Source organism: Molothrus aeneus, chromosome 4, assembly GCF_037042795.1.
Source record: "Molothrus aeneus isolate 106 chromosome 4, BPBGC_Maene_1.0, whole genome shotgun sequence".
Taxonomy (NCBI): Eukaryota; Metazoa; Chordata; class Aves; order Passeriformes; family Icteridae; genus Molothrus; species Molothrus aeneus.
In genome coordinates this window covers 50,292,509-50,314,784 of record NC_089649.1, presented here as the reverse complement: position 1 = coordinate 50,314,784, position 22,276 = coordinate 50,292,509, and the positions used below count along the sequence as shown (strand labels likewise).

Below are 22,276 nucleotides of genomic sequence, written 5' to 3'. Positions count from 1 at the left end.
CCAGAACTTATGGATATAAATGAGAAGTTTTGCATAAATAACTACCTAAACTATTTCTTAATGAGAAGGGGAAATGCTACCAAAACATACAGAAAAGGATCTTCAAATGCAGCTGGCTTAGGGAAGAAGAAAAAGCAAAAGATAACTGTAAAAACTGAGCTAAGAAGAGAGGTCAGAAAAGCCAGTAAAATCCTTTTTCTCCAGTGTAATCCTTCACCTATGCCCTATTTATGTGATTTCTTACAGTATGTTTTGTCCTTATTCCAAGGTTACAGGGACCGAAGGGAATAGGCAATATTGATTAGTGGTGTTTCAGAGATTGAAGAGCTCAGCTGAAATTACACATTCTTTGAGAGGTGTTATCTTTTCAGAAGAGCAGGTGCAAACACCATTTCAGTTTTAATTTATTTTCTGCTTTTCTCAACCATGTCGCTAATGCAGAAAAGAAAGTTTATTATTCATTATCTTGTGCAGTTTGATAAGCTTCTCTCATAGAACTGAAGAAAGACTCAGAGCACATTCAATCATCACCTCAGAGGGAAGGCAATCCAAAAAAACTTAAACACCTTCCTGAATGATACATCTAGAAGCCACTAAATCTGAATTTAGACACTTGATTTTCAAAGACCCTGAATGTGCAGAGATCCTACTGAAGTCAGTGGACAGCACAGGTGTTAAACAGCTCTGAAACCCAGACATTTTTGTTAACCATGGAAAAAGCAAGGCAGCATACTATTTTTAATTCCCCATATTCTGAGGAATTTGAGCCATAACTTTACATCATATCATTCCCATTTGCCACAGATTTGTCCCATTTTTCTCTTATATCACCCCAAAAGTTTTCTCTTGTCCTAACAGCTCCTGAGATAACAGAGGTCAGATAATTCATATTATTGTCAGGGCTCTCTTCTCTTTCAGCTTAGAGGATTATGTCCATCTAACCTGGGGCATCTATTCATTTAGTTGCCTGCTCTCCCCTTCTGAGGCAGCTTGAGCCTCATCATGTGTACATCCATTTTCTACTTTCTTCAAGGCCCTGTCTGCCTTTCTCCCCTTTCTGAATCTCAGCTTCATTTTATTCCTATGTCTAGGCAGCAGAAAAACAGCAGCAGTTCAGAGCAGCAGGGCAATGGACATCCCCACCTGATAAAATGGGGCAGAGGAGGGAGCACAACACATTCACATCATCCAGTCAGAGTGTCTGTGGTCAGAAAACTTTAATACCAGAGAATGTGCCTCTCCCATCACTTAAGAACCAAAAGCAACCAGGCTCCCTCCTCTGCCTGTCAGAAAACACACAAACTATACACTGAAAACAAGCCTGCTCTGTGTGGTGACAAGGCTAGTGGATGAACAGACACATATTGTGTGTTCTGTCCAACACACCAGGTGCCCACCCCATCCAGTTCCATATTCAGACCCACCAAAGATGTCTCCTGAATTCACCAGCAGCCCTCCTTGCCAGCTGACCACAGACTATTTCAGCTGGATATGCTGCTGCTGTATGAAGTCACCAGGAGACAAGAAACTGTGATCTTTCAGGCAGTTAAAGTCCTTTAGATTTTTTAAAACTTGAGGTGGGCTTTAGACTGGTGGAGGAGCAATGAAGATAAAGGAGGACTCAGGGAAATGTGCTAACAGAATCTCATCTACAAAACTGATGAGCCATTGCCTTTTCTCTCTTCCTTGTGAGCGAGCTGCTCAGAAAGCAAAGGGCATGCACCAGCAGTCCAGGAGGAGAGACAAAACCCAACCTGAGGAATGATTAATGTACAGTCATGCTGCTCACAAGAGAGTAGAGCAGCCCTTTTACAGCCTCAGTGCATCCCGAGGCTGTAAACACGCTTTTAATGATGAGGAGAAAAACATGGCATGCATGGCTTGTTAGGAAGCAAACACAGCACTGACAATTATTCACTGATACACCTGTGACACCTCCATGTGACAATGACCCTAGTGATCTTGAAATCAAACTATTTATGCAACTGCAAGGACTGTTCTTATTTACAAATAATACTAAATGAATACTGTTTTCAGAACAGGAGGAGAGGAAGGTTGTACAAATGACAGAGGTTTTTGACTTTTAAAAATCACAAGGTATCACCAAGTCTGCCAAAGGGTTGCATGTATACAGGACATTTATTTTCCTCTAATGCCCATGTATAGATATCAAACACAGGAGCTCAGCATACACATCCATGCATACCCACCAATTTTTAGGAATCTGCTTTTGTTCATGGTTTTATGAAGGCACTCCAGGCCTTTTAAAATCAAACATATTTTACTGACTGATCAATTGAAAACAAGGGATGAAACACAAAATCACCACACAGCCCAAGTTAACCAAATGAGGAAGCCTTTGCTACCCCAGGATTGTTAAATAAGAAACTCCAAAGGTCAGGATAATAGTGTAACCTATGGAGAGAGTGATTACAGTCTCCTGGAAAACACTTCTGCCTGAGGTGAGATAGCAGCCACATCCTCAGATTAAACTTTCATCAGCAGATCTCTGTGTTTCATCAATCTTTCATTATGGCAGAGCTTAGAAAAATCATCTGTTCATGTGTCATTAGAAAATCTCTTCATCTTCCAAAGCAGAAACTACACAAATAAATTAATACAAGCAAAAGAGTTAAAAGGAGGGCCTGCAGACCATTTGGGGGTTCAAAGAGATCAAAATACAGAGAAATATACATTTCTACAGTATTTTAAAATTAAAATACTACTTTTCAGAACAAACCCAATATGTTTAATTATACAGGTTCTTGGACTAGAAGATATAACTAATTAAGGAAATTCATGTGCAACAACTTCTGGAAGAATTTCCCACCAGAAACTGGGATTTCATCAGCTTCATGAACACTTAATCCACCTAAGCAGCAATGCAATCTCTAGCATTTTTTCTGGTGATGGCAAACCCACAATCAGGGAAAGCTGCTTTTGCAGTCAGTGAAGGGCTTTGGTATTTCTCACCTCAGTAGCAACAGGTGATTTTACCAGGATGAATGCAAGGACTGTGGGATAATGTACACATGAAAAGAGCTGCAGAGCAGTTTTCAGCTCAACAATATGGTTTTCTCAGCTTCTGTTCTCCTTTTGTTTTGCCTCCTCAAAATGTTTTTTCTTATGTGTTAGTGCTTCTTCAGCAAATGCTACATCTTTTATGCTACACTGAACATCTCTAGACCAAACATATTGTACATCTGATTATGCACTCATAAGTTTGTTCTTTCTGTTTGTCATTTTGATCTTCTGTTATTTAACATCACATGCAGTCTGAATTTACTTACAAGTAATAGCTACACTGCTTTTTTTTTTTTTTCTTATTTTTTAAAATGTGTCAATAAAACATTAAACAAATTAAATTTCAAAAGAGTGGGCTCCAGTCCTGAAAGTCATTCTGGACACAAAATTTCTGTAAAAGCACCTATCAAAATTCTTACAAATGGTTATGAATAGGAAAGTTCTGAAATAAAATTTCTTATGATGAAAACACCCCAAGTTCCAATAAAAGTGGCTAAGAACATTAGTGTGCCAGCAAATGAAATATTAAAGCTGGCTTTGGCTTTGTGTTTAATACCTAAACACAATATGTATTAAAATTTAATAAACTGTTTCTTGCTGTTCCTTACAGCAGCTGGTCAAGAAATGTCATGCTCTCTAGAAACAAGAAATGTTCACTTTGAACACAGAAAGGCCTACTCCCACTACTGACAGTAGAAACATGAGAAAAAATTAGTTTATTTCCTCTGCCAGTTTCTCTGTATTGTCAGCATCACATATAACTTCCTTTCAGGAAAACAGTTGCGATTTCTCAAGGGGCTACCTTTTATGACAAAAAGGAAGAACTGGGTTTGAAGGGTTCTTGTTATTTGTATTTTTAAAATTGGACCTGTACTCCTCCCACATATTCCATATCTAAACATTTCTTCTTAATAGAGACATAAGTTTCTGCAGAAGTCTTAGAACTGGAATTCATCTTTGGCCCCCAGCTATGGCATGAAGAAGGGCAGGATTTGGATCAGAGATTTCCTATGCCTTGCACACAGTTCTTGGTGAATGTTGTGGGGCACCACAGCAGGTCAGAGCAGACACACTCCTGTGCACACACAACCTTTCCCAACCCCTGCCCTATTGATGGGGCTTATGTTCATCTAGGAGGGTCTGCTATTGCCTCCCACCCCCAGACACATTTCACCAAAAGCACACAATGTATTGGTGCCACATGATTGCAAAAGGTACTTTTCTCCTAAATGTTTCCTAAAAACATCCATGACCAGTTCTGTCTTTAGGAAAAGCAGGTACCCAGCCTGAAGAAATATGATTCATTATCTCATTTTATAAAGAACATAATGGAATGATTTTATTTCACAAAGAAATGTAAGTATTTGGGAAAAGAACAGTAAATGCTTAAAAAAAATGAATGAAGATCAAAGCTGGCATCTTTTACTCTGTAAAGCTGCATCACATTTGGGTGCCCCTTAAAACACTCTATTTTCTGACCTAAGCAAGGTACTACTAAAACTGACTTGAAGGGAAATGTGTAATGCACCCTTCAATCCACCTTTCTAATGCAAACAAAGAACTCCAATGGTTTATTCATTAGGAGTTAAAACCTTTTTACTTCCCAGCATTTCAAACTGGATTTGCCCCTTTTAGATCTCTCAAAAATCTGTACCAATGGAAGTGAAAACCAGTTAACCCATGCCCAATAGACTATCAGTCATTTATAAGAGTAAAAAAATTAGAAGCCTTTAGTCACCTAAAAAATTAATCACCTTCCCTTTTAGAAATTTAGCCATTGTTAATCAGAATCTTTGAGACAGATAAAACAAGTTTCAGAAAATCTTTTACTGAGAAAGATTTTTCATGTTTGAAATTACATTTCCTATCAAAAGTTAGAGATGAAAAACTCCAAACCCTGACTATTGGAAATATCTTGACAATCACAGAAGGGCTTGGGTTGGAAGAGACTTCAAAGATCATCTAGCTCCAACTCCCCCGCCTTAGGCAGGGACACTTCACTAGACCAGGTGGCTTAGAGCTCCATCCAGCCTGGCCTTGAACCTTTCCAGGGACAGGACACCCACAGCTTCTCTGGGTAACCTGTTCCAGTGCCTCACCACCCTCATAGCAAAGAATTTCTTCCTGAAATGCAATCTAAACCTACTCTTTTTCAGTTTGAAACCATTTTCCCTTGTCCTGTCACTACATGCTCTTGTGAATTGTCTCACTCCATCTTTCCTGTAAGCTCCATTTCAGGTACTGAAAGGTCACAATTAGGTCACCTTGAAGCCTTTTCTTTTCCAGGCTGAACAATCCCAGGTGTCTCAGCCTTTCCTCATAGGAGAGGTGCTCCATCCCTCTAATCAACTTGGTGGCCCTCCTCTAACAGGTCCATGTCCTTCCTGTGCTGGAACCCCAGAGCTGGCTGCAGCCCTGCAGGTGGGGTCTCACCAGAGCAGAGCAGAGCAGAGGGGCAGAATCCCCTCCCTCCCTCCCCTGCTGCCCACGGGGCTCTGGATGCAGCCCAGGACACCTTTGGCTCTCTGGGCTGGGAGTGCCCATGGCTGGGTCATGTCCAGCCTCTCACCCACCAGCATCACCAAATCCTCCCTGGCAGGGCTGCTCTGGATCTGTGCATCCCCCAGCCTGTGTTTATACCGGGGGTTGTCCTGACCCAGTTGCAGCACTCTGTGTTTGGTCTTGTTAAACCTTATGAGATTCCCATGTCCCCACTTGTCAAGCCTGTCCAGGTCCCTTTGGATGGCATTTCATCCTTCAGAAGTGTCAACTGCACCACTTAGCTTGGTGTCATCTGCAAATTTGCTGAGGGTCTATTTGATCCCTTCATCTATGTCTTTAATGAAGATATTAAGTAACCCTGGCCCCAATGCAGATCCCTGAAGGGCACCACTTATCACTGATGTCCACTGGGACTCTGAGCCATTGACCAGTAACCTCTGGCTGCAGCTATCCAACCAGTTTCACACCCATCCAGCAGTCCACTCATCAAATCCATGTCTCTCCAATTTATAAAGAAGAATGTAGTAGGAGACTGTGTCAAAGACCTTTTAGATAAATGACATCAGCAACCCTTGTCTTGTCCATTGATGTGGTTATTCCATCACAGCCAGTATTGGTCATACAGGACTTACCTGATCATTACCAAATGTGGACACAAAAAGCAGAAGCTTGCTAGTGTTACTCAATCCTTACCATCCTTGTGTCAGGATGGGTACTGTGCTAAGATCCTGGACTTTCTCAATGTGAATGGCAATGTTTTCACTACATCAAAATGCCCAATCAGACTGGGAGGCAGCTCACTGTCCTGCTCCAAATAAGTCACTTTCACAACCCGGTTTCCTCACCAGTATTACACGACAAACAAGAATGCTACCAAGAGATCAGCCAAGAAGGAAAACCTAAGGAAACACTGCTCCTAGGGCAGAAAGGCCTTTAGCACACACTCCTGATTGCTTCCTACCACAAGGAACAGCTTCAGCTCACAGGCAGGATATTTCAGGGACAAATCTCAGTTTTCTGCAACATCCTTGGGGATTTTCTTACATCAAGATCTAGAAGTAATAGTAATGACTAAACTCTTTTCCCTCAATCCAGTGTTTTCCTCCATCATATTAAATACCTCAAGAAGTTATAAGCACACACAAACAGTCAGAGCATTGGTAGTACATTTACTTGGACCAGCAGAAAGACATGCTTTCACATAGGCAGGAGAAACATACTATGAGACATATTTGAAAACATGCTTTTATACCAAAAATACTACATAGATCTGAAACAAAACAATGTTACACATGCACTTTTATGCACCTGGCTGAGTTAATCTGAAAGGCAGGCTTAACAAAACAGCATACAAGCAATATACCATGAAAAGCAGAGTTGAAAAAGTAACACCAGCAACAAAAAGAAGAATTTACCCACCTTTTCTCAGGCCCTGGGACAGAGTAATGTGCAGTATGCATTAGCAGACTGAAATAGCACCAAGGCAGACAAGCAGAGCCAACACTCACCGGCCGTTGTCACGGCCCACGCCCCAGACTCGGATGCTCACGATGGGCTGCGCGTGCAGGACCGTGCGGTCCATGGGGTCAATGAGGTTCAGCATGTCGTTCTCCAGGATGAGGTACATGTCTTTGCCCTGCAGTTCCAGACAAAGTACAATTACACAGTGCATCACCCCCTCAGACAGGCTGGGCTCAAGGTGTTATGTCTGTGCTGTTCAGACTGGCTTCATCTTTACTCAAAGTTTTGGGTTGTTCCAAGAGCAAATGAAAAAGACTTCATATGCTTCTGGTGTGAAAAAGATCTAAGCTGTTATCTTGCTACTATATTTTTAAACAATCCCAATCACAAAAAGCTTTGATGTCTTTTAAATACAACTCATTCAGACCCAAAGTACTGAGTTATTCAACAAGCTATGTGTTCATCTGTTTTTCAGTAAATTCTTCCAAATATATGGGAAATCATGGCCTGTACTCATAGTAAAAGCTTATATCAATACCTGTACTTATGAGGCAGAGTTCCTTCCTTCAAAGTGTTTTGTTTCCATAAAATTTAACCAATGGATTATGGGAACAGACAAATTTGTACATGTCAAAGGATTTACTCTTTGAAGAAAGATTAAAGGGGAAAACCCAGCATTAAAACCTGAATGTGAATTCTACTAGTGAATGCAGAATCTTGGAGCCAGGGCTTCTCCCCAGTTCTTCTGGCATGTAAGAACAAGGATAATGCTTTTTTCTCTTGCAGGAAACAAATTTAGAGAAAATTCTCCTTTTGATGCTAATTCACAAATGCTTATCTTCCTCCTCTTGATAGCATTTGTAATAGGTCTGCTGCCTCCTCTAGCACATGTAATATCCCTCTTCTTGGAGGCTGTACACATATTCTTCAGACAATGAGCTCCCACAGCAATGATCCTGGACCTATTGCTGAGCAGTAAGACAAGCTCCTGATCAGAAGGTGGAAGCTATCAGCTAAATACAGAGTCATTTGTTTCCTCTCTTTTGTGCCAGAATCTATACATGAACAGAAAGGGTCTGAATCCCTACTGACTAATGTTTCAAAACTGACCTTTTTTCTTCATCTCAGTGACACAGAAACCCTTTTCCCACTTGGTTACAGAGGCTCAAGTCTTAATGATGCCTACTTTTGTGCCTGTGTAAGAAATACATTCATGTCACTCTGTGAGGGCTTTCTGCCCAGTTTGTAGGCAAGGCAGCAAGGGGCAGGCACTGCCCATCTTCTAACAGGGATTCCAAGGGAAGCTGTGACACAGAGCTGGAACTGCAAGTACCAAGAGGGATGTGGGAGACACAGGTGACACCTGCTATGAGCAAAGCCTGAACAAGCATTTTTGCCAGAAGGAAAAAGCACATCTGTGGCTGAGATGCAAGACTGGATATATAGGCTGCTCCTAGAGAAGCAGAACAGATGTAGCTGTGACAGCCATGCAAAAAAATGGGGTAAACCAGCAGCACTGAGATGTTAGTGGCAGACAGAAAAAGAAACATCATGAAGACAAAAAGGGAGAAATTTGCTTGGAGGTTAGAAGCAGTAAACAAATTGTGTGAGGAATGCTACCAAGTGTCACAAAGATTGCTTTTTGGACCCATTTTACACTTATATATTTGTTCCAGAAGGAAATTATTACAAGAAGGAAAAATATGTTATTCATGCAAAATACACTGGGATTAGAGTAACAAAACAGAATCCAAATTAGCTGAAAAAAAATTGGAGAATGGGCAGAGAAGTAACATAAGTCACAGGAAATGATGCTTGCAATGCTCAAGGGATCACTTGTCTGCAGCCAGAAGCAATATATTTTGCTAAATTTTGTTGCCTTATTATACAAAAGCTATTTTAGAGATGAATGCACTGCATAGGTCAAAAAGAAATTATTTAGACAGGCTAGGAGCTTGATCACAGGCTTTAATGTCTCAGACTGCTGAAGAGCTGCAGAGATCTGATGGTTTGAGATGAGGAAAAGCCACGGAGGGAAAGTGAATAAAGCAAAGAGAGGCTCAATCCCAGCAGTTTTTCTGGAAGTGTTACAGGCTGCACTATATAGGTCAATGGCAAGAAGGTATCTTTTTCATTTAAGTGAAATTGCAATGTACAGAACTGTAATTCATGGCAAAAGAGCAATACAAACAGATGAACAGTGTTTTTCTGTTTAGACTTTACAGAACAGTAGAAGTTCAAAATTTATAGGCAATTTCTTTTGGAGCAAAGGGCATGAAATCCCACAATAAAGCCCCTAATAAAGCTTCTGCAGGGTCAGGATTTTACCCAGGGTGTGGGAGGTTTTGTGGTTTGTTTTGCAGTTTTTTAAATCATAAAATTTTGGGGCTAGTCCTAAACGCAATTTCACTTTTATTACATTCTAGCTAAAGTAAATCTTTAGGCAATCTTAAAATTCTTACATGCAGTCATTTAGCTCCATAATAGATTCTTGCTGTAATTGCTCCATCTGATGCATGAGTGATGGAGTATATTTTTTCAGGTTCCTTTCTAAGACATGCCTCTTCTAATCACTCTTGAAGCCTTACATTGCAGGCAGGAAAATGTGGTTGGATGTAATGAACTCTTTTAAAATCAGGAAGACAATTTACTTTAGGAGCCACCTATTCAAGCACAGTGTCTCTATTGTTTTGTCAGGCTGATTTTTTTTTTTTTAAATGAACAGCACTCTTAATTTAAACATCCATTCAAGAGGACCAAAACTTTTTACCATTTTAGCTTGAAAACCTGCAAGGGTTTCCAACAAAGAATAAGGGAATTAACAGAGAGAAATAGAAAAAATGTGAACACTAACTCAAATCATAAGGGTTCAAAGTAAACAATATATTTCAAGGTGATCAAAGTGCTGCTATCTGAAATATGGATGAAATGACACACATGTAAAGATAGTGGGGTTTTTTCTCTCCTGGGGTCAGCAGTAAGTCCAAAGCCCATCACTGACACATCTCTAATAGTTTGTCTAGCTATATTATCTAAAGAAAACTGTTCCCAGGTGTAAGAAAGAAAGGAAAATAATATTATTTTGTTTATTTATGTGTACAATATATACTTCTTACATATAAAAATCCTTCTGAAATTATTTTAAATGGATAGAACACTATATATGTGCTCCTTTATGCATAATTTTAATTTTTAAGGGCACTTTCTCCCAGTTGCTCCCCCATAGCATCTCAGCATTGCTGGGGTCATAGTTAGGATGGTGAACTGGAGCCATAGACTGCAACAATAACTTGGGAGACTGAATGCTATTTTCCTGAATTTTTTACTGAAATGTAGACAAGTCTTTCTTTTGATTTCTTTTTTTTTTTGTTTGGCAGTGCCATTTTTCTTAGATTACACAAAGGAAAGTTACAACATTAACTCTTTTGTCAGTTTTCTATTCAGCTCTTGTGTATCTAATCCACATTAATGTAACCCTTCTGAATATATGTCAGGAGAGAGGTAGAAAATAAAATTTGGCAGAAGTTTAAGTTGTTCCATGAACCATCAAATAACAAAGATGTTTTACTGTGGCTTTAACTCCTATGTCCTCTGTATGTCCCACCTTTTCCCTTCTTGTTACACTTACTGACCCCTCAAGATCTTCCCCTTCCTCATCTGTCCCCAGCACACCTGGGGTATAATACCTGACAGTATTTTCTACATCACAAAACCTGAAGGTCCCTTCAATTTTCCCCGAGATCCCACAGTTATCCTCTCTTTCTGGGCCAACTTAGAAAGAAGCAGAGAGCAGCTGTGGTTCAGACAATGAAGGCACACTGACCCTTCAGCAAACCAGGAAAGGGGAAAGCTGGGCTCTCTCATTTTTCTTCAGTGTGTGGGAATCTGGCATCCTTCAAAACTGGATGACACTGGTGCAGAGATTCAAGAGTTATTGGAGAGGAGCCAACAGACAGACTGATGAGATATAATTAATCTCCTTCTGAAACACTGATAAAATAATCATTGTAAGATAAACCACCTGTCCATCAGTTCCAATCTTCTCATATATTTCAAACCACAACCCTGCAGTGTGGGATTCCTTAAAGCCCTTTGTCATTGTGAAACCTTGGAAAATGTTGTTACAAAGCATCACTTTCAGACCTCTGGTCAAGAAGAAGACTTACACTGAATTTCAACAGTTTGGCCTGTGTGTCCCCAGCACTGCCAGTGCACAGGTGTGTACTAGCATAGATGTAACAGGAAAGTGAGCTCTTTGGGGCATTTGCTGTCCTGAGCAGTTTGGAACAAAAAAGTCAACATTTTCCCTGAACCCTTTTATTTATTTGGCAGTGCCAGGCTGAGGTAGTGAAATCCCAAACACAGAACATGGAAGTAGCTGTCTACAGAATTGTTCCTTTGAGATGTTTTATGATATGAGAGGGATGTTCCAAGAGGAGAAGTTCACTCTGCTCTTACCTCTCCCCAAATGCCAACAGTGTCTCTGATGTCATTTTTACAGTAAGAGAGTTGTCTGATGCAATTGTTCACAGCAACACTGCTCTTTCCAGGAGCCAGATCTTCTTCTGCCATTTCTACCCAGCCCAGAGATCGCACAGCAAAGCACTAGAAATAAATCAAAAACCATCTGTCATACAACAGCAACTAGGCAGTTAATGTTAAAGGTCTCCATCTAGAACTGGAAAAAAAATTAAGACCTTGTAGATGGGCTTACACTCAAAGATAAGTAAATGAAAATAGAATTTGTGAATGGCAAGGTGAAAACATTCAAAGGAAAGAAGAAGAATGCATAACTTGCTATGAAAGGTGTCTGTGGAGGTAACAGCAATGCCTTCCAATAAAATAATTTTGTTAACATAAAGGAGGAAACAAGGGAGCAGTAAATATTAGGATACACACAAATAAAAAAGCAATAAAGGAAAAACCACAACTATAGATAGAGTAGAATTGAAATTTTAGCTAGACTCTAGAGCTATAATTGAAAAGAAAGAAAACACTACTGGATTATGTCTCCTGTGAGATAGCCACTGTCTGGCTTCTTACCAGAAAATTACACTTTTTTGTGGATTACAGCAATCACTTCTATAGTAAGCTACCTAAAATAGCAAACAATAACAAATTCAAAGCTAAGAAGAAGATAAGCTATCATAAGAGGAAAGCGGGCTTTTTCTAGAAGAAATTCAAAATGACCTTTAAAATAAAACACTCTAATTATACATTTGTTAGCAGAAAGATGTTTAGCCAACTAGAGCACTCAGTTGGCAGAACAAGCCAAGGCAACATTATTTTGTGCAAATGGCACTTTTTGCAAGCAAAACAAAATGGAAGAAATTGAATGGCACCATCTCTACCCTACACCTACTAAGGTAAAGAATAAAAAGTGTTTATTCTGAAAAAACACCAAAACCTGGCTCATTTGCTCTCAGGCATTATGGTGGGAGAAATACAGATCTCACACTAAGTTTACAGGAGTTTGCCTACAAGACCAAAACTCCTTCCAGAGAAGGTTACAGGTGTTTCACTCTGAACCACAGCAATGGGCTCAAGAGGCTGCTTGTTGAACCTCCTGAGCAGACACACCAAATGCTTCAGATGGTGCTAAAGGGTCAGCAATAGCAGAGCAACACTCATGGCTGAGTGCTGCTGCCTTGTGCCACAGAGCTTTCCTTGCTGTCAGCAGCATCCTTGGGACAGCAGAGTGTGATCCTGGGAGCTGCAGGAAGGCAGGCAGTGCTGGGACTGCTGGGAGCCCTGCTGCCCCCAGCCACACAGCCCAGGAGCTGCCACAGAGCCCATGCTGCAGCTACCAATCCTCCTTAGGATGCAGTAAATAAATCAGCTTCAGAGCTCAAAAGCTGAGTCTTCACTTGCCACCTTCTCAACCCTGCTGAGAAGCCAGTGAGCTGATCCAGCTCACACACCATCACTGGTGAGTCCTTTGGGAACAGCTGCCCTCAAAAAACCCCTACCCCAGAACACCAAGGTATTTTAAACATGCACAATGTGTCAACTTTGGCAAACTAAGGAAGGAATAAAATTCACCAGTGGATAAAAAGATTAAGGAATTTCTCCCTCCCTTTAAAACTTCTCCTTCAGCCTTCTTTCAGTTTTCACAGTGCACTCCAGGCTCACTCCACCAAGCAGGAAAGAGCCTGCTTCCTGAACCCCTGGTACCCACTCCAAGGAGTCATTAAGGCTGCATCTCATCTCAGGTATCAGACAGCAAATACACTCTGCCATTGCATAAAACCCTTTAGTGAGAGCAGGTAAAAAATTAAAACCTTTCATGCCTCCAGCTTTTTGTGGATTTTTTTTTCTTTGCAAACAAGAGAATCGACATGCAAATTCTCCCACACTGCTGCTTCCTGACCCAGCTTTTCTGGAAACCCACAAAAGTGCTGACTTTCAATTCTGTAGGGCCATGAAGGAGAGGGTGAAAGAGGAGACAAAGGAGAGGTCAATACTCAGGGGTGCTCTTCACTTCAGGGCTACACAAGATACAAACCCCCACCATTTTTTAGCAATTATTAAGGTGGTCTAATCTTAAGATTGCAGAATTGTTTCAGGCACATTAGATGCTCATGAATCTTGCTAAAAGTGCTGCTATACTCACTGGGGTATTAAATATTTATCTTTGCAAGCTTTAAAAATACTGATTCTACTGTACCAGAAGAAAGGAGTTTTTTACAAGTATTTAAATATTAAATTGAATAGCAGAATACTGCCAGAGAGAAACATTTTCTAAATCATAAGAGGGGTGAAGAACTAAATACACACAATAAGCATACTGTTTCCTTGTTGCTCTTCACATCTCAACCTCATCTGCAATTTGTTAGCTGCTTTCTGAACACAAGGATAAATATGGAATCACAGAATGCTTTGGGTTGGAAGGGACCTTAAAGATTGTCTACATCCAATCCCCTGTTGTGGGCAGGGACACCTTTCACCAGACCAGATTGCTCAGAGGTCCATCCAACCTATGTAGTCCTTGCACTGAACAGACTGTATCTTAAGAAGGCCAAAATTGATGAAAGACTATCAACTCAACTTGACAGCAGGTAAATCTCTTATTAGCAAAGATGGTGAACTGTTTTTCTGTTTTTTTTTCCAGCCTTTCTTTATTCTATGTTGGAAATTCTCTGGTGGCAGCATCCACTGTATTGATGCAGCCCACTGCCAAAACAGTGAAGTGAGCAGAACACAACACTCTTGCCTACCCCACATATTGCCCTCCATGTGAAGGACCTGGCTTCCTTCCCTGCTTTTATTCCCTCTTGGTGCTTCCAAGAGAGGTAGGCATGAGAAAGCCCTTGGCTTCTGGCACCTGACAAGCTTTTGTGTATTTTACAAGAAGCCCTTACCATAACCCAAACAAAATGCTTTAGAACAGCTCCAGAAAACAAACCAATTTCCCAAAAATTGCACATAAAAACCTCTCAATAAACCCTAAAAAGACTCAACATCCTACTCACAAGGCAATGCATGTACCTGAGTATATAAAAGTAACTTTCTTTTGCTCAAAATACACTTAATGGCCAAAAACTTTGTATTTTGTGGTTAAGTGAATGTATGTGCTGATGTGGCTCAGCAGTCATGGCTGACCCTCATGCAGATTCTCAAAACTAGAAAAGAGGAGGACTCAGTAACATGTGACAAATGTGACATACCAGGGTCCACTCAGCATCACCAGAGCAGAAGTATATAAATACACAAATGTGGAGTGGGAGAGAGGTGGAAGTCTGAGCATGCCTGCCTGTCAGCAGCTGGATTGTCAGAGATCCACTTCATGTTTTATTATAGGTTGTTTTTTTTCCTCTTTCATTATTTAGAGGTTCTCTTCCCTTTAAAACAAAAGAGCACAAACCCCAGCAGAAACAAACCACCTAGTGGCCCCAGTCAGGCAGGACCTAATTTTTACCATGGCTGGCTGAGTCAGGCATGACAGCAGAATTTCTTGGAACTCAAACACATTAACAGAGCATCATGGTCCCCTGCCTCCCACCAATGACACTGACAAGCCAAGAGACAAAGTAAGTACTTCCTCTGACCCCAAAGAGCTTTGATAATGCACTCTGTTGTCTTCTGGAGCTAACACCTAGAGGCAAACCAAGCCAAGCTAAAAAACAGAGTGTAGTCCTGGCAATGCCAATTTGTTATGCATCTCTTCTCAAGGCTTAGAGATAATTAGTGGCAATTAATAATTATTGGCCTGTCATAATTTCAAAGTAATCCCAATGTCAACTTTTGTCTTACAGTAGTCTATCTAATTTATTTTCTCTCTTAGAGAAAGTTTTCTGTGCCTGGTCAGGCTGTCTGCTTGTCTCTTGTTCCAAGAGCTGGCAAAGAAAAACAGATTTGAAGAAAAACAAAAGAAGTTGATAAATACAGCAGGCTGAAAGATATTTAGGAGTTGTATACTGTGCAAACATTGCTGTTTGGGATTGGGAAGATCAAAGATACTACCACAAACACTGCATGGCTGAGAGAAGTGAATGAAAAAGTGTCACTTAAACCATGGCAAGTCAATAATCTTGTATTTTCATCTTGACTGGACACTTCACATTTCCTGCCTGCCTACACAGGACATTGTACAAAGAAGTTACACACAGGGAAAAAAAAAATCCACCTTATCACACACTAGCCCAAGAAAAGACAGGTGAACGAAAATGAAAACACAGCTATTGCTGCTTGGTTTTACAGTTCTGGGGAACCTATGTTTGAACAGTTGCAAATCCAATCAATCAATGTTTCAGGGTTAATGATTTGTAACCTAAGAACCAAACTCATAAATGCTGCCAACTGAACTCTGTATAGAGCTGTAAACCTCTCTTGCAATGCAGTTCTGATCCAAAACATTTCCTAAAGCTGGGGAACTTTAGGACTGAAGAAATGAACAAACCACAAGATCACACTTTTGCTCTTTGGCATTGCAAACCCTTCACCACAGGGCAGGTTCTGCTCTGCAGCAGCTTTCCCAAGAGGAACTCTGGAAGGAGCTTTGGCAGGGACAGAGAGCTCTGACAAAGTTCTAACCATAAGCAAATGCAAACTCTACTTATTGCCTCATGCAGAGCTAAGCATGTAGCATTAAAGAAAATAAAAATAAAATAATTGAGAAAGACAAAGCAAACACAGTCCCCTACTAAAAAGAGGACAAGAGATCAAGTGCACATGACTGATGGCAGAGTAGTGTTGGAAGATGGATGGATCATGAAGGTGTGGATAGAAAAGGTCCCACAACAGGGTGAAAGTGAATTAGAGCATCAGTTTGAGAACAACAAATGATGTACATTGCTAGACCACAGACAGATTGCTTTTCACATTACACAGCTGTTGGCAGCCACTATAAACACATCTGCATTAGGAGTATGTTTGCCTTGATGCTTTAAATAGGGGCTACTTGTTTCTTCTCTACTTCCAAGCCCACAGGACTTGGTTTTGAGTAGTTTCCTTTTGTTTCCTATTATATTTTTCCTTTTAAAGGTTATATCTGCCTGCAGACATGTGATTCACTACAATATTTAATAAGGTCTTTTATCACAGACCACTGAGCAGGTTTGTGCCTCAGACAGAGCATGTAGGTCACATAATTAACCATTTATTATGCAGCCAACCAAAATTTCACTTGTATTTTCTTTGATAGTTTGAAAATGAAAAAAACCCTATTATATTATTTTACGCTTTGGAAGGATAACATAACATCTTTTTATTCTGAGGAAGAAGTATGTTCCAGTTTATTTTCCTACTACACAGCAAGAAAGATTACATTGATTTCAGATGAAAATACAAGAGAAGATCAAAGATAGAGCAACAAGAGAATAAAAAGAACTTATGCAATTAATGAACAAGCACTTTCATTTAATTGACATGGAGAGACTGCAGTGCATTTACTTTCTCAAAGAAATAATCACAGATGTCAAATATAAGTTCTTAGCTACAAAAAATTCAAAATGCTTAATCAAAAACATCTAATAAGACTTTTCAACATTTCCAGCTTCCTGTTGCAGTTCATCTTGTATTACTGGAATTACTGATAATGCACATGAAATACAAAAATAAGGACAGAAGTATTTAGGTCACAACAGAATACACAAATCACTAATAAACACTATTTCAGGCAGATGATTATAAACTAAACTCCCCTAAAATTAAATATGGCGACTTAACAAATACTATAAAATAACCTTTATAATACATTACTTCTTTAGAGGAGGTCAGTATCCAATTTTCTGCTCTCACAGTCCCTTACTCATTCTCCAAGCCACTACAGTCTCATTTTCCAGACCTGCAGACTTCAACGTGTAGAATGACAAAAGTTCCTCTCTTGTTTTGAGCTTAATACTTCTGTCTCAGTGGTTCCCCCTGGCTTACAGCCAGAGGTCAAATCTGCTCTACCAAAGCAAGAAAATGTTGCAGGAACATTGTGCTGGGTAAAGATCTTTTAAAATCCAGTCATTTGAGCAAAAAATAGAATGGACACTACCATTCTCTAACAGCCCCTTCTCAAGAATAAATTAAAATCATCTTATTCTTTTCTCTAGTCTTCTCAGCAAGAAGAGGTTTTCACTTTAGATGCTTTACAGATACCTTCACATCCTAAAGGGATGGGTTTATGCACTTTGCTTTAAGCTAAGGGTGGCTTGGGCTTCATTTTAGTACAGTGAAATAAAACCTGTGCTTCCTCATTTAAGAAAAGGCAGTCATATTTTTCACTAGAAACTAATAATAAAGGATGTTCAAATTCAGGTTTATCTTGCAGAGTAACTGAACTGCTAGGATAACTCAAGCAGATTCTGCTGTTGTGTGACACACAAACATGACCCCCACAAACACACACATATGCTTGTCAGTAGAGACAAGCCCTGCAGGAGTTTACAGAGCATAAAGAATGTGTGCACCCACTTCTTTAGAACTAATGCTCTGCACTTATTAACTTTAACCTTAAATGCTGTGTTTTCCCAATGTAGGCTCTTCTTCAGGCTGACAGATATATAAGTGCTTCTAATGCCACCAGCAGTACTTTATTTAGTACTGTGGTGCATAATTTCAAAGGGAATATGCATGACATCCAAATTTTAAAGGAAACAAAAACCCCTGAAGAGCTCCCAACCTTTAAGTGAACTCTTGACCTTATGAATCAATGGAGAAAAATCTTCCAGCTTCACTAAAGTCAGAATTTCAGTCTCCTTAGAAGCAACATTATTACAAGTAATTTGATTTCTGCAGAAATTATGTTTACAACAGGATCGAAAGGCAATGAAGTTAAATCACTATTGATCAATTCCCACTTTTCAAAAAAGACTCAAATAAGCATGAATCCAGAGCCCAGAAATCTTGAGCCCTGGTGGACATCCCACATTTGAGGACCCATTTACTGTCATGCTGTCTCCTTGAAGCACCACGGAGTCATCAGCTCCAAACATATGGAATAAAGCATAATGTGCAACATGGCACTATGATCCACATATGCTTCATATATATGAAACACATCTCATGCTTTCACATCTCTTAAAGAGATAAATATTATCCCTTTTCTCTTGGATGAAATGCAGAAAATTTTGACAAGGAAAATGTCTCATTTTTTCAAGTAAGATTTACAAGTAGAACTAAAAATAAATATACAAGCTGGCTAGAGCTATCTAAATATTGCTCCGTCATTCAACTCAATATTCTACTTTAATTGATTTTTAAATGAACTTCCTCCATAATTGCACCTTTCAGCTAGTCCACAATGGACAAATAACTCACCAAGTTTGTATCATGCTGGTTTCAAAATGTGTATGTGCAATTTATAACAGAAATAAATGTACATATTTATATAGACACATAAATTCAAACAGCCCTTTTTTTCCATTAAACATCTCTGCCATGGAATGGTAAACACAGTAACATTTCAAACTAGAACAAGTTATTTCCCTGAGCTGCCCTAAACTGGCAATTGAAGAGAAATACAAAAATTTCTGTCAGTTCATTTTGTAGCAATAGGATGAACAGAAATTCAAGAGGCAATTCACAGTCCACAGGCCATTCCAGAGCTGAAGCTGACAGGGGCTACATGGATTGTTTTAGAGGTGAAATGGTTGGTCTCAAGTGGGGAGCATGAAGGGCTGCAAGCTGGGATTAGCTCTGCACTGCAGCAGCAAAGCTGCTGGGGAGCTGACAGGGAGGTGTGCTAGCAATACCAGCCCAGCTGTGCTGAACTGGGAGCTGCTTGCTGACAGAATCCATTGGGCTGCACAATGGCCACAGAAAGTTTTTGCCTGTGGCACATGAGTGTGATGAGCTGCTGCTTCTCCCAGTTTGTGTCCATTCCTGAGGGTTCCTTCAACAATCACACCCCAAGTACTGCTGGCCCACTAAAAGTTTACTGTGTGGCACCATAAAACAGTGAATGAACTGTGATGTAAAACTACTAAAAAAAGCAACATTAAAACATTAGGAAGTGAAGATTCCTGAAAAAAAAAATGCTTAGATCAGCAGCCTGGGGTTTTCTGTGTTCTACTGAACCACCACAGTTTGTTACATGGTTGTACACAGCAAGATGCTGTACACAGACTCCAGCCAAGAAAAACTGGACTGTGCACCTCCATGAGAAAAGTATTGCAGATGACACTGGCACTTTGACCTAGTGAAGCAATACAAACTGCCACCACGGAAGAAACAACATCATTTAAAAAAATGTAAAATAGGTATATTCATGTTTTCTCAAACGTAGCCAGCACTTCCTAGTATCCCATACCTGAGAGGCCACAGCAGCACATTGGGTGTCCCACAGCTGCAATTCCAGAGGCAAGGCTCCCTCCAGTGTCACCTCACCTGACTGGCAACCAGGGAAGCTGCCTCCCACAAGGACAGTGGTCACTGGCAGGCACCCAAACTGCCCACACAACCTGGCCACTCATGGCAAAGGCAGTGACTGTCCCAAAGCAGGAGCCACACAGCTCCCACCTGCATCAGCCATCCTCCTGTAATGCACTTGGCACCTCTGTTCTTACCTACCCCAGCAGTAATGCCTGGTCAACACACCTGTGGCAGACACAGCCACTGTCAACTCTGGAACTTCACTGGCCATGAAGATCCTTTGTTTTGATTTGAAACAAAGGTGTTCCTATGATTTATCTTCTCTTTTCCCAATCCTGCAGAAATCTCCCAGCCCAGTGCAAACCTTTTGTACAGTGTATCTTAACAAAACAAATCCTGATAATGCCCCCAAACTCAAGATGTAATTCTTGCATTATGAACCTGGAAAAGAGTGGTAAATATTCAAGCAGTTTCCATTCTCTTTTGCATGAGGAATGGCTTTGTGATGTGTTTTTCTAAGGAAGACTACAAGTAAAATGTCTCCTCTATATCCCTCCTACTGTTTGGGCCCTCATGTCCTAATTGTGTGTGTTAGGTTCACAGTTAATTAGATCCCAGAGATATATGGGATTCCTAGGAGTGAAAGACACATAATATTTTGCACGATCTCATTATAATCTTGAATGGCTTGAGAAATTAGGCTACATTATCCCAGATATTTATATTTTACATATAGTATAACAAAAAACCATACTGTAACTCTGTATGCCCTTATAAAGTAAATCCATGAGATTAGGGAAAATGCTGCATCTTCCTCGCCCTGAACTCATCTTCATATTTGACTAAACAATGCTCCATTTAGGAACAAGGTGGAAGTAAATATCCTCTAGACAGAAATCTGTATTATGATGTACATCAATCATGATATTAGCAATTTTTACCTAATGATACAACAGATGTCAATAGTAATAATTATCATTCACAGACATAAAGAACAAGCAAACATTCTCTAAAAGGTCTAATGCACAACATGAAAAAGACTGTTTAAAAAAATAAATCACTGAGGATATGTAGTTTAGTGCTTTAGTTGGCTATTTCTAAAGCTGCTTTTGAAGCAGAATATTTTCAAGCACCTGCATCATTTACCTGCAGCAGCTCTATAGATGTGAGGGTGAGTCAGTGCTGCTAATGGCAAAAACAACAACCCAGTTTAGAAACAGCCACCCCCACCACTCTCCATTGCTACCCAGGAGCTGCAAAGGTGGAATGGCAGATTACAATTGAATCAGTTTGTCAGGAGGACTAGTCAAAGCAGAAAGAAGCCCCACAAAAAACACTTAAGAAGAAACTTGAAATTAATACATGGGTTTAACACACTGTGATTCCCTTATAAGGGTAAAGAAATAGGTAAAGATTTCTTCCAGTGCTATTTCGAAAGAAATGAAAACAAAAGGTTGTTTTGAAAGAAACAAATTCCTAATCCAAAAACCAAGCAAAAATACCACTTTAGAAGAAAAACTGTTGAAGATACCCTATTTCTCTTTTAGATTTAATCTACTATTGAAAAGAGATTTAAGGTGGAATAAACTCCTCAAATTTAATTAATTGAAATTAATTGAATTGAGGCTTTTTGCAGCATTTTATGAGCTTGTGAGAAGACTAATGCAGCCTGAGGTGGACTGCTGGAAAATGATGAATACTCTCTGCTTGCACCAAGAATTTAGAAGCTGCTTTGACTGTAAGAAAAGAATCCTTTCTTGGGATTGCTGGACATGGCAAAAGCTCTCTCAGATTAAGTCTTCACTGGGATCAGAAATCAGATTCATGTCCATCCCCAAAGATAGACACTGATTATTTACACATGATTCTCTGTCTAGGCAGAGTGCTTTCTTCTGGAAAAGACCAGAAAGAAGCAAATATACAATGTCTCCAAAACACATACACCTGCTTCTCTAGTAAGAAAAGCAGTCAAGATATGGATATTAAATCCTTGGGCAGCACATAGTATTTTGTAAAATTATTTTTATAGTGCTTAGATAGATTATTTTGATTTACAGGCCACTTTCACAACAGCCACAAGTCACCTTGTCAAAGGCCATCTGGTTAAACCCTAAAGGACAGGTAATCCCTAGAAATTCATCACCAACTCACTTTCCATGTCTTCAAGTGTGTTTTCATTCACCTACAAGTGAATCACTAAATTTAAATACTTGTTATCAACGTCTCCTGATGCTCTCTCTCTTGGAAATAGTCTCATTCTCTTCCTTTGAGATCCAGAGCATTTATTGATTTCTAAAGCAGAGAACAGCCTTTTGGAGTAAATGCCTAGGACTTGCACAGGATTAAATACATTCTTCCCATTCGTAGATAATGGACATAGCTAAAAATGATCCAAATAGCCCTAAAATGGTGAGGCTGGAAAAGTGAAGCTTTGCTGAGCAAACCAACGTGGATAGGGAAGCTGAAAATCCATGCCATTCCTAGGGAC

The 22,276-nt window shown here is 39.9% G+C and overlaps 1 protein-coding gene across 1 annotated transcript in view; it reads right to left on the bottom strand.

The window, feature by feature from the left end:
- The window catches only part of APBB2 (amyloid beta precursor protein binding family B member 2), a 165,270-nt gene that overhangs the window by 34,817 nt on the left and 108,177 nt on the right, over positions 1-22,276 (bottom strand). Inside the window, exons 9-10 of the mRNA XM_066548483.1 lie at positions 11,446-11,592; positions 7,035-7,162 (exon numbers count right to left, since the gene is read on the bottom strand). Of these exons, the coding sequence (XP_066404580.1) occupies positions 7,035-7,162; positions 11,446-11,592 (275 nt within the window). The remainder of the gene's footprint in view (positions 1-7,034; positions 7,163-11,445; positions 11,593-22,276) is intronic.